We start from the raw sequence: 13,680 nt of genomic DNA on the forward strand, positions 1-13,680 counted from the left end.
TTATTAGATTTGTATGCCGCCCCTCTCCGAAGACTCATTGTAAAACTGACCCTCATATTAAAGATCAACTAATATGCAATATCAACATAAACAAAATTAATAGAAAGATAATTTGCAAAACATTGGAAAAATATAGTCTTTTTTTCTGCATTTGCTATATCCCCACCTACACTGTTATGTTCACATATGGGCACAAGACGTGGGAAGGATTTAGAGAAAAAAATTAAAAGAGATTCAGAAAAGAGCAGTGAAGATAACAAGAGTTAGAAACTAAGTTCCATGATATTAGCTCTGTTCTTCAAAATTACTTATGACATTCAACAAACCAAAGCTAAATAATTATTTTTATTTCTGCTTAAAATCGGTTATTACACTGTGCCATAATAAGAGTTTAGCATCTTTTATAACTACTGCAGTTCAAACCCAATGCTTGCTCTGGATATTATGTTATTTAGTTAACAAAATTTACTTAATAAAACAAAGCCACTTCTGACTTTTACAAGTAACAGAAGACAAGGAGAACTTCAAGGGCTAGCTGAACAATATGAGTCCATGTTTGAATGGAATATAACCGCTCTGCAGACTTGACCAGCAAATAATATTTTATAGCAATCAAGATGCATAACAAACTTAATGAGCTATATGATGAAGACTCAAAATTAAGGAAGGATTTCTTCAGTTTATCTAAAGATACATGGAAATGTTAGGCTCAACTAGAACAGTGATATGCCAGAGCACCAGGAGAAAATCAAAGTATGATTGAGGAATAAATATGCTACAAATCAAGACAAGAAAACCTAGACATCCTTTCCAAATTGTCCTCTCTAAACTATAAAAATGTTCCATGACAAGACTGAGGAAAACCAGCTGTTTATAATCCAATAATTTTATGTTATAAAATAAGAGATGAAAAGGAACACTGGGAGAAGTGTGAGAAGTATGTAAGGATATCTGGGAGAATTTCTCCATTCTATAGTTTCTGTTCCATTTGCTGCTGATTCTCTTGCTAATTTCTCCACCATGGAGAAATTTTGGAATCAAGGGAATTACATATTTTGATAACTATCTGATCATTAATTTAAAAAACCCCTCTGTTTACATGACCTGGAAAAAATGTGCTGATCAGTGCTGTGTCCTTCTAATTAGTTGTGCTGAAACTGAGGAATATATTAACACAGAACAACAGTATTCAAACTTTAATGCAATAAACAGATGCCATTGTGGTGACAGTGCCCACTGGGAACACAATTTTTTGTTCTCACGCTAAACAGCAATAATGCAACATGTCTGATCCACTAAGACCAATGAGTAGAGTCAAAGTCTTCTTTGACCTCAGGTCAACTCCAGATGATTGTAGTGCATTGACATAACCATGTATGTTTTTGGCCAATAACATGGAAGTGGTTTCTTCTTCTGAAAAGTTCTTTCAACTTCCCTGTCTAGCCTCCATCCCTGGGATTTCCTGTTGGTCTCTCATCCAAATGTTATGTCTCCCTCTGCTTAGCTTCTCAGGTCAGCCAACAATATGAAAATGAGAACAGCTACCACAGGTAGAAATGTTTCAGGATTAACTCATACACATGAGTTCTACTGATAGTTCTGAACAATACCATTGAGGTAGTACTGTATGTTATTGCAATGTATTCTACATGGGGCTATCTTTGAAGAATTCCATATTCAGGTGCTAAGTGCCGGGGTGGCACAGTGGTTGGAGTGCAGCACTGCAGGCTACTTCAGCTAATTGCTAGCTGTAGTTCAGCAGTTCAAATCTCACCACCAGCTGAAGGTTGACTGAGCCTTCCATCCTTCCAAGGTGGGTAAAATGAGGACCCAAATTGTTGGGGGCAGAATGCTGATTCTGTAAACCACTTAGAGAGGGCTGTAAAAGCACAATGAAGCGGTATATATGTCTAAATGCTATTGCTATAGAATGTGGCAATATTAGGCTAATCTTTGGTTGCATATATAATACTTGTTACCTGAAGTGTATTGGGTGCCAGTTTACTTCCAGGTCCAATTCATGGTGTTGATTACTACTTTTAAAGCCCCATATAGCATGGGACAGGTTATGGGACAATTGAGGAACTTTTTATTCCCATTTTAACTTCATTTTTATCTATGTCTCTTTTAAAGGCTGTGTAGCTTTTAATTGTAAACTGGACATTTAGGAGATGGGCGGTGTATCAATTTGATAAATGAATAAAATAAAGATTATGAAAAGATTCGTGTTAGAAGAAGTTGAGGCGGTTTCCGGTCACAATTCAAAGTGTTGGTAATGACCTTTAAAGCCCTACATGGCATTGGGCCAGAATACATCCGGAACCGCCTTCCACCGCATGAATCCCAGTGGCCGATAAGGTCCCACAGAGTTGGCCTTCTCCGGGTCCTGTCAACCAAACAATGTCGTTTGGCGGGCCCCAGGGGAACAGCCTTCTCTGTGGTGGCCCTGGCCCTCTGGAACCAACTCCCCCCAGAGATTAGAACGGCCCCCACCCTCCTTGTCTTTCGCAAATTACTCAAGACCCACCTTTGTCCTTCCCCTAGGCCATTGCAAGTTATGTATGGTATGTTTGTGTGTATGTTTGGTTGTTTATAATAAGGGTTTTTAGTTGTTTTATTAAATTGGATTGTTACATGTTGTTTTACCATTGTTGTTAGCCGCCCCGAGTCTGTGGAGAGGGGTGGCATACAAATCCAGTAAGTAAGTAAGTAAGTAAGTAAGTAAGTAAGTAAGTAAGTAAGTAAGTAAGTAAGTAAGTAAGTAAGTAAATAATCCTCCCAATAAAATCCCTGTAAGATAAGCACTTGCTCAAAATGCTGGCAGGGGTTCCCAACCTCGGAACGTTTGCAACAGAGCCATGGAAATGGCAGGCAAGCATGCACATCCCCACTTGCGCGAGCAGCAGGAGAACATTTGCATGGATGCTCCATCTGTGGGAATGACAGGCATGTGAGCACTCAGCTCATGCAAATAGGACCATGCGCGTATACACCGGCCACTCACACTGAACCATCCCCCCTCCCTCTCCCCTGCTGATCCACAAAGCTCTGTTCTATTCCAATCACACCCATTCCATCCTATGCCTTCCAATGCACAAGCACCACACACGCCAACACAACACAAACAGACAGTGAAACCCAAAGAGATGTAACAGGAAATTATACACAGAGAATATACAGGCATCTCTTTGGGCCCCTTCTGGTTAAAATGGGTGGAAACAATTCCAGAAACATGGCATGCGATCTTTATGCCGCTTTCTCTTTAAGCAGGAAAAGGACCAAGTAAAAGAGTCACACAGTAGTGGGTTCCTACTGGTATGGCTAATTGCACGCAGCTCCATGTCTATGGCATGCACGCATGTGCATCTGATGAGATGTTGCTTTTGCACATGTACAGGAAGCAAAATCTTGTGAGCCGACACACATATGCACAAGATTTCAGTGAGTTGTTTTCTTCCCTGCATGCACAGAAGCAACATCTTGGTCATAGCACCTGCACCACCTTATTATTAGCAGTCTATTAAGATGGATCATAATAAATACATTAAAATGGACCTCTATACAGTATATACATTATAAGGTTTTTTCCAAGGAAATCAGGACACTGTACTTATATTTGCAATGAGTGCTTATATTTGAAATTGTCTCAATGACCTAAAGTTAACAATTTAATCATCATAGAAACATAAAAGACTGACAGCAGAAAAAGACCTCATGGTCCATCTAGTCTGCCCTTATACTATTTCCTGTATTTTATCTTATAATGGATATATGTTTATCCCAGGCATATTTAAATTCAGTTACTGTGGATTTACCAACCACATCTGCTGGAAGTTTGTTCCAAGGATCTACTACTCTTTCAGTAAAATAATATTTTCTCATGTTGCTTCTGATCTTTCCCCCACCTAACTTCAGATTGTGTCCCCTTGTTCTTGTGTTCACTTTCCTATTAAAAACACTTCCCTCCTGGACCTTATTTAACCCTTTAACATATTTAAATGTTTCGATTATGTCCCCCCTCTTTTCCTTCTGTCCTCCAGACTATACAGATTGAGTTAATTTAGGAAGCATCTAGGAAATTATTCCCAGGACAGCCTACAAATCAGATTAATAATAATAATAATTTCCCCCCAAACTCAATATTTCTATCTCAATTTCTTAGAAAGAACTGTAGAATCCGATTTGCAGTATAGAATTGCTGCAGTCAGAAAAAAATAATAATTGAGCTGCTAAATAAAATAATCTGACATTAAAATGACATTATTTATTTATTATCCCATTTTTTTACTATTTTTATAAATAATAAAAGGTGGCAAACGCTCACAATACTTCTTCCTTCTATTTTCCCCACAACTTCCCTGTGAGGTGGAGTTGCACTAAAGAAAGTGACTGGGCCAAGGTACGTGATGCCAAACTTATGGGATGCTCGCAGTCCAGTTTCGGCACTCAGTGCCAAAAAGGTTAGCCATCACTGGCCAAAGTCATCCATTACTCAGAAGGGAATAGAACTCGCAGACTCCTGGTTTCTTTCCTGGCACCTTATTTATTTATTTATTTATTGGATTTGTATGCCGCCCCTTTCCGGAGACTCGGGGCGGCTAACAACAACAATAAAGCAGTGTACAATAGTAGTCTGATGTTAGAAACAATTTTTTAAAAAACCATTAATATAAAAAACCAAGCATACATACATACATACCATGCATAGAATTGTAAAGGCCTAGGGGGAAGAGGTGGGTTTTAAGCAGCTTGCGAAAGGCAAGGAGGGTGGGGGCAATTCTAATCTCTGGGGGGAGTTGGTTCCAGAGGGCCGGGGCCGCCACAGAGAAGGCTCTTCCCCTGGGTCCCACCAAGCAACATTCTTTAGTTGACGGGACCCGGAGAAGATCCACTCTGTGGGACCTAACTGGTCGCTGGGATTCGTGCAGCAGAAGGTGGTCCCTGAGATAATCTGGTCTGGTGCCATGAAGGGCTTTATAGGTCATAACCAACACTTTGAATTGTGATCAGAAACTGATCGGCAACCAATGCAGACTGCGGAGTGTTGGTGTAACATGGGCATATTTGGGAAAGCCCATGATTGCTCTCGCAGCTGCATTCTGCACGATCTGAAGTTTTTTCAAAGGTAGCCCCATGTAGAGAGTGTTACAGTAGTCGGGTTTCGAGGTGATGAGGGCATGAGTGACTGTGAGCAGTGACTCCCGGTCCAAGTAGGGTCGCAACTGGTGCACAAGGCGAACCTGGGCAAATGCCCCCCTCACCACAGCTGAAAGATGTTTCTCTAATGTGAGCTGTGGGTTGAGGAGGATGCCCAAGTTGCGAACCTTCTCTGAGGGGGCCAGTGATTCTCCCGCCAGGGTAATGGACGGATAGATGGAATTGTCCTTGGGAGGTAAGATCCACAGCCACTCTGTCTTGTCTGGGTTGAGCCTGAGTTTGTTGACACTCATCCAGGCCCCAACATCCTCCAGGCACCGGCACATCACTTCCACTGCTTCATTGGCTGGACCTTAACCACTAGACTATACTTATCTCTCATATTTTCAATCTAGTCTGCTCGCAATGCCACAATTCCTGGCTACCACTTCGTTCCTTCAAGCAAGCCAGTAGTTTTATTGGTGCAACTTGTACTGTATCATTAATTCAAGGAGCTGACACAGGCTCCTGAAGTCAAAGCCAGGTATACATTCGAGATGCTACTTACCTTGTGGCTTGTAGTTTGAAGCTGGCCACAGAGAATTCTTAACTGGATCGTTTCCATTTACTTCTTGAACCACTTCATTGCAGATAGTTGGCTTGTAGAACCGTACTGTACTGTTTAAAGAGTAGGTTGGAGTGACTAAGATCTTTGGACAGCTACTGCCCCCTGTAAATAGAAAAGGCCGATGTAAACATCGTTGAGTATAAAAACCATCTTCCTGATACATTGCATAAACTAAATATTCTATTCAGGGATGTCCACAGAAAAATGTCCATCATTATCACCATCCAGTGCAATTCTCTTTTGCCTAAACATTCAGCAAAGAGCAAAAATACAGATTGATTGATTGATTGATTGATTGATTGATTTAATTATTTATTTGATTTCTATGTCACCCCTCTCCAGGGACTCGCAGAAGTAAGTTTAGCAGAAGTAAGTTTATCCACTTATGAATTTATGACATTAATACAATATTAGTACAGTTATCAGTTATACCCTCCAAATCCCAGTAATCCATATTATTTTGATACCATGTCAAAAATAAAAGTAGAAACATAGAAGATTGATGGCAGAAAAAGATCTTGTGGTCCATCTAGTCTGCCCTTCTACTATTTCCTGTATTTTATTTTAGGATCGATATATGTTTATCCCAGGCATGTATAAATTCAGTTACTGTGGATTGACCAACCACATCTGCTGGAAGTTTGTTCCAAGGATCTAGTACTCTTTCAGTAGAATAATTTTTTCTCACGTTGCTTCTGATCTTTCCCCCAACTAACCTCAGATTGTGCCCCCTTCTTCTTTTGTTCACTTTCCTATTAAAAACACTTCCCTCCTTAACCTTATTTAACCCTTTAACATATTTAAATGTTTCGATCATGTCCCCCCCTTTCCCTTCTGTCCTCCAGACTATGCAGATTGAGTTCATTAAGTCTTTCCTGATAAATTTTATGCTTAAGACCTTCCACCATTTTTGTAGCCTGTCTTTGGACCCGTTCAATTTGATCAATATCTTTTTGTAGATGAGGTCTCCAGAAGTGGACACAGTGTTCCAAATGTGGTGTCACAATTGTGGGATCACAATCTCCCTCTTCCTACTTGTTATACCTCTAGCTATGCAGCCACGCATTCTACTTGCTCTCCCTACCGCCTGACTGAACTGTTCACCTATTTTGAGACTGTCAGAAATCACTACCACTAAATCCTTTTCTTCTGAAGTTTTTTCTAACAAAAAAGAGTCTTCATTTTGTCCTAAATGTCTAAAATGCATAACTTATGACTGTATGACTGTAACTTGTTACTTGTATCCTTATAATTTATATTAATATTGATTGCTTCCTGATTGCTTATTTGCACCCTAGGACAATTATTAAAAGTTGCATCTCATGATTCTTGACAAATGTATCTTGTCTTTTATGTGCATGAGCACATAAGAGAGCATGAGCACCAAAGACAAATTCCTTGTGTGTCCAATCACACTCGGCTAATAAAGAATTCTATTTTATAACTAAAAGTCACCAATTCCAATTTTAATTGCTTATATCCTAAATTATTCACTTCCTTCTGTTTCGTCTCCAAAGCCACACATAACAACTTGCAAAGGTTTCCGACAGCAAGCCAAGGAACCATTACATCAGTTCAGCCAAGGGAATATTGTATATTTGGCTGGGTTAACATTATTTAAGGAGGAGAACTTAATTTTTTTTAAAGAAGTCCAAATGACTGCCAGTTATTAAGGAAAAAACAAAACACAAAAACAGCTGTGAAAGCAAAGATGAGACGTGTCATGTGACGCTCTGGGACTACAGCTGCAGAATTTGGCTAATGAGAGTCACAAAAGGCCAGGGCAGTGTGTACCTCATATTTCCTATCAGTGACATTAAAAAAAGCATGTGTCATGTCAATGACTATAAGTTAATATAAAAACGGAATGCAGGCAGATTATGAAATGTTAGTCATATTGAAATTGGAACCACAAAATGTAAGAAAGTTATCCACAAAGGAAATATGTATGCCGTCCCTCTACGGAGAGGGGCGGCATACAAATTTCATAAATAATAAAATAATAATAATAATAATAATAATAATAATAATAATTATTATTATTATTATTAATTGGATTTGTATGCCGCCCCTCTCCGTAGACTCGGGGCGGCTAACAACAATGATAAAAAACAGCATGTAACAATCCAATTAATAAAACAACTAAAAACCCTTATTATAAAACCAAACATACACCCAAACATGCCATGCATAACTTGTAATGGCCTAGAGGGAAGGAATATCTTAACTCCCCCATGCATAAGTGAGTCTTGAGTAGTTTACGAAAGACAGGGAGGGTGGGGGCAGTTCTAAACTCCAGGGGGAGTTGGTTCCATAGGGCCGGGGCCACCACAGAGAAGGCTCTTCCCCTGGGGCCCACCAAACGACATTGTTTAGTCGACGGGACCTGGAGAAGGCCAACTCTGCTGGGATTCGTGCAATAGCAGGTGGTTCCGGAGGTAATCTGGTCCAATGCCATGTAGGGATTTAAAGATCATGACCAACACTTTGAATTGTGACCGGAAACTGATCGGCAGCCAATGCTAGCCACAGAGTGTTGAAGAAACGTGGGCGAATCTTGGAAGGCCCACGACGGCTCTCGCAGCTGCGTTCTGCACGATCTGAAGTTTCCGAACACTTTTCAAAGGTAGCCCCATGTAGAGATAATTATCCTGACTAAGCCATGTTTAAACTCTACATGGTATCGCACCAGATTACTTGCGGACCAGATGACCTTCTGTCGCATGAGGCCCAGTGACCAGTTAGGTCCCACAGAGTCAGACTTCTACAGGTCCCGTCAACCTTGCTTGGCGAGGCCTAGGGGAAGAGCCTTCTCTGTGGGGGCCCCGGCTCTCTGGATCAGCTCTTCCCAGAGATTTGTACTGCCCCTACCCTCCTTGCCTTCTGTAAGAACTTGAAAATCCATCTATGCCGCCAGGCCTGGGGTCATTAGACCCTAGTTTCTGGCTGATGGGTGTGAAGTATGCTTGTTGTTGAAAGGGAATGAATGATATTATTATTATTTTTTAAAAAATAAAGTTTATTAAATTAACAAAGGGTAAATGGGGAGGAGGGGAAGGGGGGGTACATAGATTCAAAATGGGTAAGGGTATTTATTACATGATAATATATTTCATAATATATGTAACAAAATGTAACAAAAGTTCAATATTCACATTTGTATCTTATTACTATGAATAATTCATTTATCTATCTTATCATGTTAATTAAAACCTATAAGGATAATAAATGTTAATAAGAACAGTGAAAGACGTATTTGTAGAAAGGTAAGTAGAAAAATAAGATTAGAATTATATAAAATATTTAGCAAAAGAAAAGTATAAGGAGTGAGAAAAGAAAAAAAAAGTTATGCATGCTTTTAATGCTCCAGTGTTTTTAGAGTGGTTACTTATATTAATTGGATTTTAGGCTTGATATTGTATACTGTTTTTATTATGTTGTGAGCCACCCCGAGTCCTTGGAGAGAGGCAGTATACAAATCAAATCAAATCAATCAATCAATCAATCAATCAATAATAGTGACAGGCATGTAGAAGGAAAGGGGAATTGAGGGAAGTAGAAATAAATATTTTCCTATTCTGCATCACAATTTTTACTATAATGCACAATTTTTTTCTTTGAACACTACTGTGACTTTGTTTTAATTTAGCATTTTGATAGCTATTACCTAATAGACCATTTGCCAGAAGAAAAGCTATACCAGACTCACACAAAATGCTTTAAGCACATTTTTGTATCCTCCTTGTTTTCCCCAATATGAGTTTGGTGGTGGAATTTTACTCTGTTACAATTAGAGGGAAAGGAAGGATACTAAATGTTCTGGAAATGAGTAGAAAGGAGACATATTGTGCCTTCTGAGTTCCACTCTCTTCAAGGAATAATAATTAAGCTTTGCAGTACTTTATGGGGAAAACCTTGAGACTGTAGTATTATATCCCAGTATCATTCATGATGAACTTGAGATAATTAACTTATAGGTAATATTGTGGGCATCTTAAACTTCCGGTATTTGTCAGAGCTGTTGCATCCTGTTTCTAAAAATATTAGCTTTCTAGTTCCAGTATGTGTCTTTACTGCAAAAAGCATTTTCTATATTTACTTAATACTATGCAAAGTCTTGCCAAGGAAGCTAGATATCCTCTTCAAATGTACAGAAGTGTAAAAGGGAAATTCAACAGAATTTAAACAAGTATTTTTTGAACAGGAGAATGATGACATTTACAATAAGAAATGCATTGCTAGAGCTTAAAAGAAAAGTTCAGGAGATCATCTAAAATACAGTATTCCATTCTGTGACAGCCTTCATCAACTTCATTTTATAGTTTAGCCCCAGGCTTATAAAGTGCAGAGGAAAGTGCAGCTTTTCTCCTCCTGTATATTCACACAAAAAGTTTCTTTTTCATGAGGAACTTCCTATTCCTAATCTCTTTGGAATTCCTTAGGAAGAGTCCAATAGCCTTTAATCAAAGCCAGAAAAGATTCCAGCTCTGCCTTGTGAAGTCATTAAACATTCTTTTCCCGTTAATTCCTTTACAATGGGAATAAAAATTACGGTAACTAAATAACAATGTTATATTATTTAGAAAAACATCCACTCTTCTCAAATAATCTTATCCAAGATGAAACTAATACTGCAGGAGTAGAATTCTGACAGACATAAATTAACTATATTTTAACAATTCTCCAGGCATTCATGCAACTCTTGATTGCTTTATGCATGTGATGCTAAATCAACTTTAATCCCCAAATTAATTTACAAATTATTCTGGCCATCATTTTGTATTCTCTCCCCTTTTCCTTGTTATTCCCCAACTTCTTGTCAGAGCAAAATTATGTTTCAGAACTTTTCAGTTTTCTATTGCTGCGATAGTTACAAGTTGTGGGAAATATTTGCCAATACCTGTTTTTCTACCATAGAGAGATTCTACAGAATTAAGAAATATTAACATAAAGCTACTGAATTCTTTTATGCAGGAGATTATGACCTTTATTGTTCCACCAATATTATGGGTTATTTGTCTTGTCTTTGTCATACCTGGGGAGTTTAGGATGCAAGGATGAAGGTCCAGAGAGATCCTTTGCCAACAATTGACTTCTTCAATTGTTGGCAAAGTATTGGCAAACTTCTAGGTATTGTCATCTCTGTTATCATATCAAGAGTTCTATTGCTCATAACATCCAATGCTCTTGTTTAGCTTCCTTTTATTAATCCCACCAATATTTTAATGGCACTGTTTTAATATTTATGATTTTATTGTACACTGTCCAGAGTCACATTTTATAAGATGGGTGGCCATATGATTTAGAAATACTGTAAAAATCTGCTAAAGAAACTCTTTCGGATATTTATTCCCTTGCCTTCACCCATCATTTTATTGTACATACATCATCTTAGGAAGAGAGCTGCATTATAAAGCTGAAGATGCCAATTTCTACTTCTATGCCAAAATTGTCCAGATTCTTGACTGTGTCTATAGCATTGTTTCTCCTCCTGAATCTTTAATTCCTTTTTTGTCATCTTCACTGAAAATGCAATTCTTAAATTAAATCTGTCTGTGTCTGTACCAGGAGTACAGACTTGGCAATTTTTAGACCTGTGAATTTCAAGTCTACCTTTGAAGAGGATTCAGAAACTTCAAATCGTCCAAAATGCAGCCGCATGAGCGGTTATGGGCCTTCCAAGGCATGCCCATATTTCATCATCACTCTGCGGACTGCATTGGCTTCTGATTGGTTTCCGGAAAGAATTCAAAGTGTTGGTTATGACCTATAAAGCCCTTCCTGGCATAGAACCAGCCTATCTCTGAGACTGCCTTCTGCTGCACGAATCCCAGCGACCAGTGAGGTCCCATAGAGCAGAGGTCCCCAACCTTTTTTGCACCAGGGACCGGCTTTAAGCTAGACCAGTTTTCCATGGCCCGGTGGGGGGGGGAGCTAGCTGTCAGCGGCGCCGTAAAAGGGGCGATCAAGAGAGGAATGGGTGAATGAATGGACGGAGGGTGGGTGGGAAGGAAGGAAGGAAAGAGGGAAGGGACAGGAACAGAAGAAGGGTGCAAAGAAGCAAGGAAAGGTGTGAAAGGGGAGAGTAAGAGAGGAAGGAGTGAAAGAAGGGAATGAGGGAGGAAAGAAGGGAGGAAGGAAAAGGAAAGCAAGAAATGGAGGGAGGAAAGGAAGGAAGGAAAGAAAGAAAGAAAGAAAGAAAGGGGGAAGGGACAGGAACAGAGGAAGGAAGCAAGGAAACTTATGAAAGGGGAGAGTAAGAGAGGAAGGACTGAAGGGAGGGAGGGAGGGAAGAAGGTAGGAAGGAGAAAGAAAAGAAGAAATAGAGGAAGGGAAGGTAAAAGAGAGAAAGAAAAAGAGCAAGAAAGAAAGCAAGAAAGAGAAAGAAAGAAAGGCAACTTCAAAGAAAGGCTCACTGAGCATCTCTCTCTCTCTCTTTCTATCCCTCTTTCTTTCTTTCTCTTCCTTTCTCTCTCTCCTCTTCCTTTCTCTCCTCTCTCTCCCTCTCTCTTTCTCTCCCTCCTCTCTCCCCCTTTCCCTCTTTCTTTCTCTCTCTCCCTCTCTTGCTATCTCTCCCCCCTTTCCCTCTCTCTTTCTCTCTCCCTCTCTTGCTATCTCTCCCCCCTCTCCCTCTCTCTTTCTCCCTCTCCCTCTCTTTCTCTCTCTCCCCCCTCTCTCTTTCTCTCTCTCTCCCCCTCTTTCTCTCTCTTCTTCTCATTTTCTCTCTCTTGTTTTCTTTCTGTCTCTTTTGCTTTCTCTCTCTCTCACTCTTTCTCTCTTGTTTTCTTTCTCACGCTCTTTCTCTCTCTTGTTCTCTCTCTCTTGCTATCTCTTTCTCTCCCCCTTTCTCTCACTCTCTCTTTCTCACTTTCTCTCTATCTTGCTGTCTGTTGCTCTCACTCACTCTCGTTCTCTCTCCGTTCTTCTCAGTGGTGACACGTGCACGCCCTGCCTGTCTCACCTTTGCCGAGAGCACTTTCGTCCTGGGCTCTCAACAAGGGGGTTGCAGGAGAGACGGGGCAGCGGAGGCCGGCGAAGGTGATATTCAATGTCAGGGGCGCACGGGCGGTTGTGTGCGCTCTCTATCTCCCTGCTAGCCCATTCGGAATATTCAAAATAAGAAAAGCCTTTGCCGGCGAAGGTTTTTCTTATTTTGAATATTCCGAGTGGGCTAGCAGGGAGATAGGGAGCGCGCGCAACCGCCCGAGCGCCCCCGACATTGAATATCACCTTCACCGGCCCCGCCTCTCCTGCAACCACCTTGCTGAGAGCCCGGGACGAAAGTGCTCTCGGCAAAGGTGAGGCGGGCAGGGCGGGCGTTCCGGGTGCGGGAGGAGCTGTGGTGAAAGGCAGGAGGTGGCGGAGGAGCAGAGGGGGCAGATCGGGCAGGCGGTGGGCAGCGCGGAAAGGCCGAGGGGGCCCTGGCGCCGCGGACCGGCTGAAAAACCCCAACAGCCCGGTCCTGGTCCGCGGACCGGCAGTTGGGGACCTCTGCCATAGAGTTGGTCACCCTAGGGTCCCATCAACCAAACAATGTCGGCTGGCGGGACCTAGGGGAAGAGCCTTCTCTGTGGGGGCCCGGCCCTCTGGAATCAGCTCCCCATGGAGATTCGCAGTGCCCCCACCCTCCTTGCCTTCCGAAAGAGTCTAAAAACATATCTTCACCATCAGGCCTGGGGACATTAGACTTTCCCCTGTCCAACGAAATGTTGTTAGCATGATTACTGTATGAATGTGAATGATTGTTTTTAAATTAGAAACCTAAGAATTGTTTTTAGTATATTAATTGGACAAACTATTGTTATGTATTTTGATATATGTTGTGAGCCGTCCCGAGTCCACGGAGAGGGGCGGCATACAAGTCCAATTAAATAAATAAATAAAATAAATAAGTCTCAGAGTTCCACAACCAGCCA

General features: G+C 40.7%; 1 protein-coding gene across 6 annotated transcripts in view; it reads right to left on the minus strand.

Annotated features, from left to right (window-relative positions):
• Positions 1-13,680, minus strand: part of FGD4 (FYVE, RhoGEF and PH domain containing 4) — a 160,056-nt gene that overhangs the window by 61,351 nt on the left and 85,025 nt on the right. For all 6 annotated transcript variants that reach the window (XM_070756430.1, XM_070756433.1, XM_070756434.1 and 3 more), the window contains exon 2: positions 5,705-5,866. In XM_070756430.1, the coding sequence (XP_070612531.1) occupies positions 5,705-5,866 (162 nt within the window). The remainder of the gene's footprint in view (positions 1-5,704; positions 5,867-13,680) is intronic.

This window comes from Erythrolamprus reginae, chromosome 6 (assembly GCF_031021105.1).
Source record: "Erythrolamprus reginae isolate rEryReg1 chromosome 6, rEryReg1.hap1, whole genome shotgun sequence".
NCBI classification, from domain to species: Eukaryota; Metazoa; Chordata; class Lepidosauria; order Squamata; family Dipsadidae; genus Erythrolamprus; species Erythrolamprus reginae.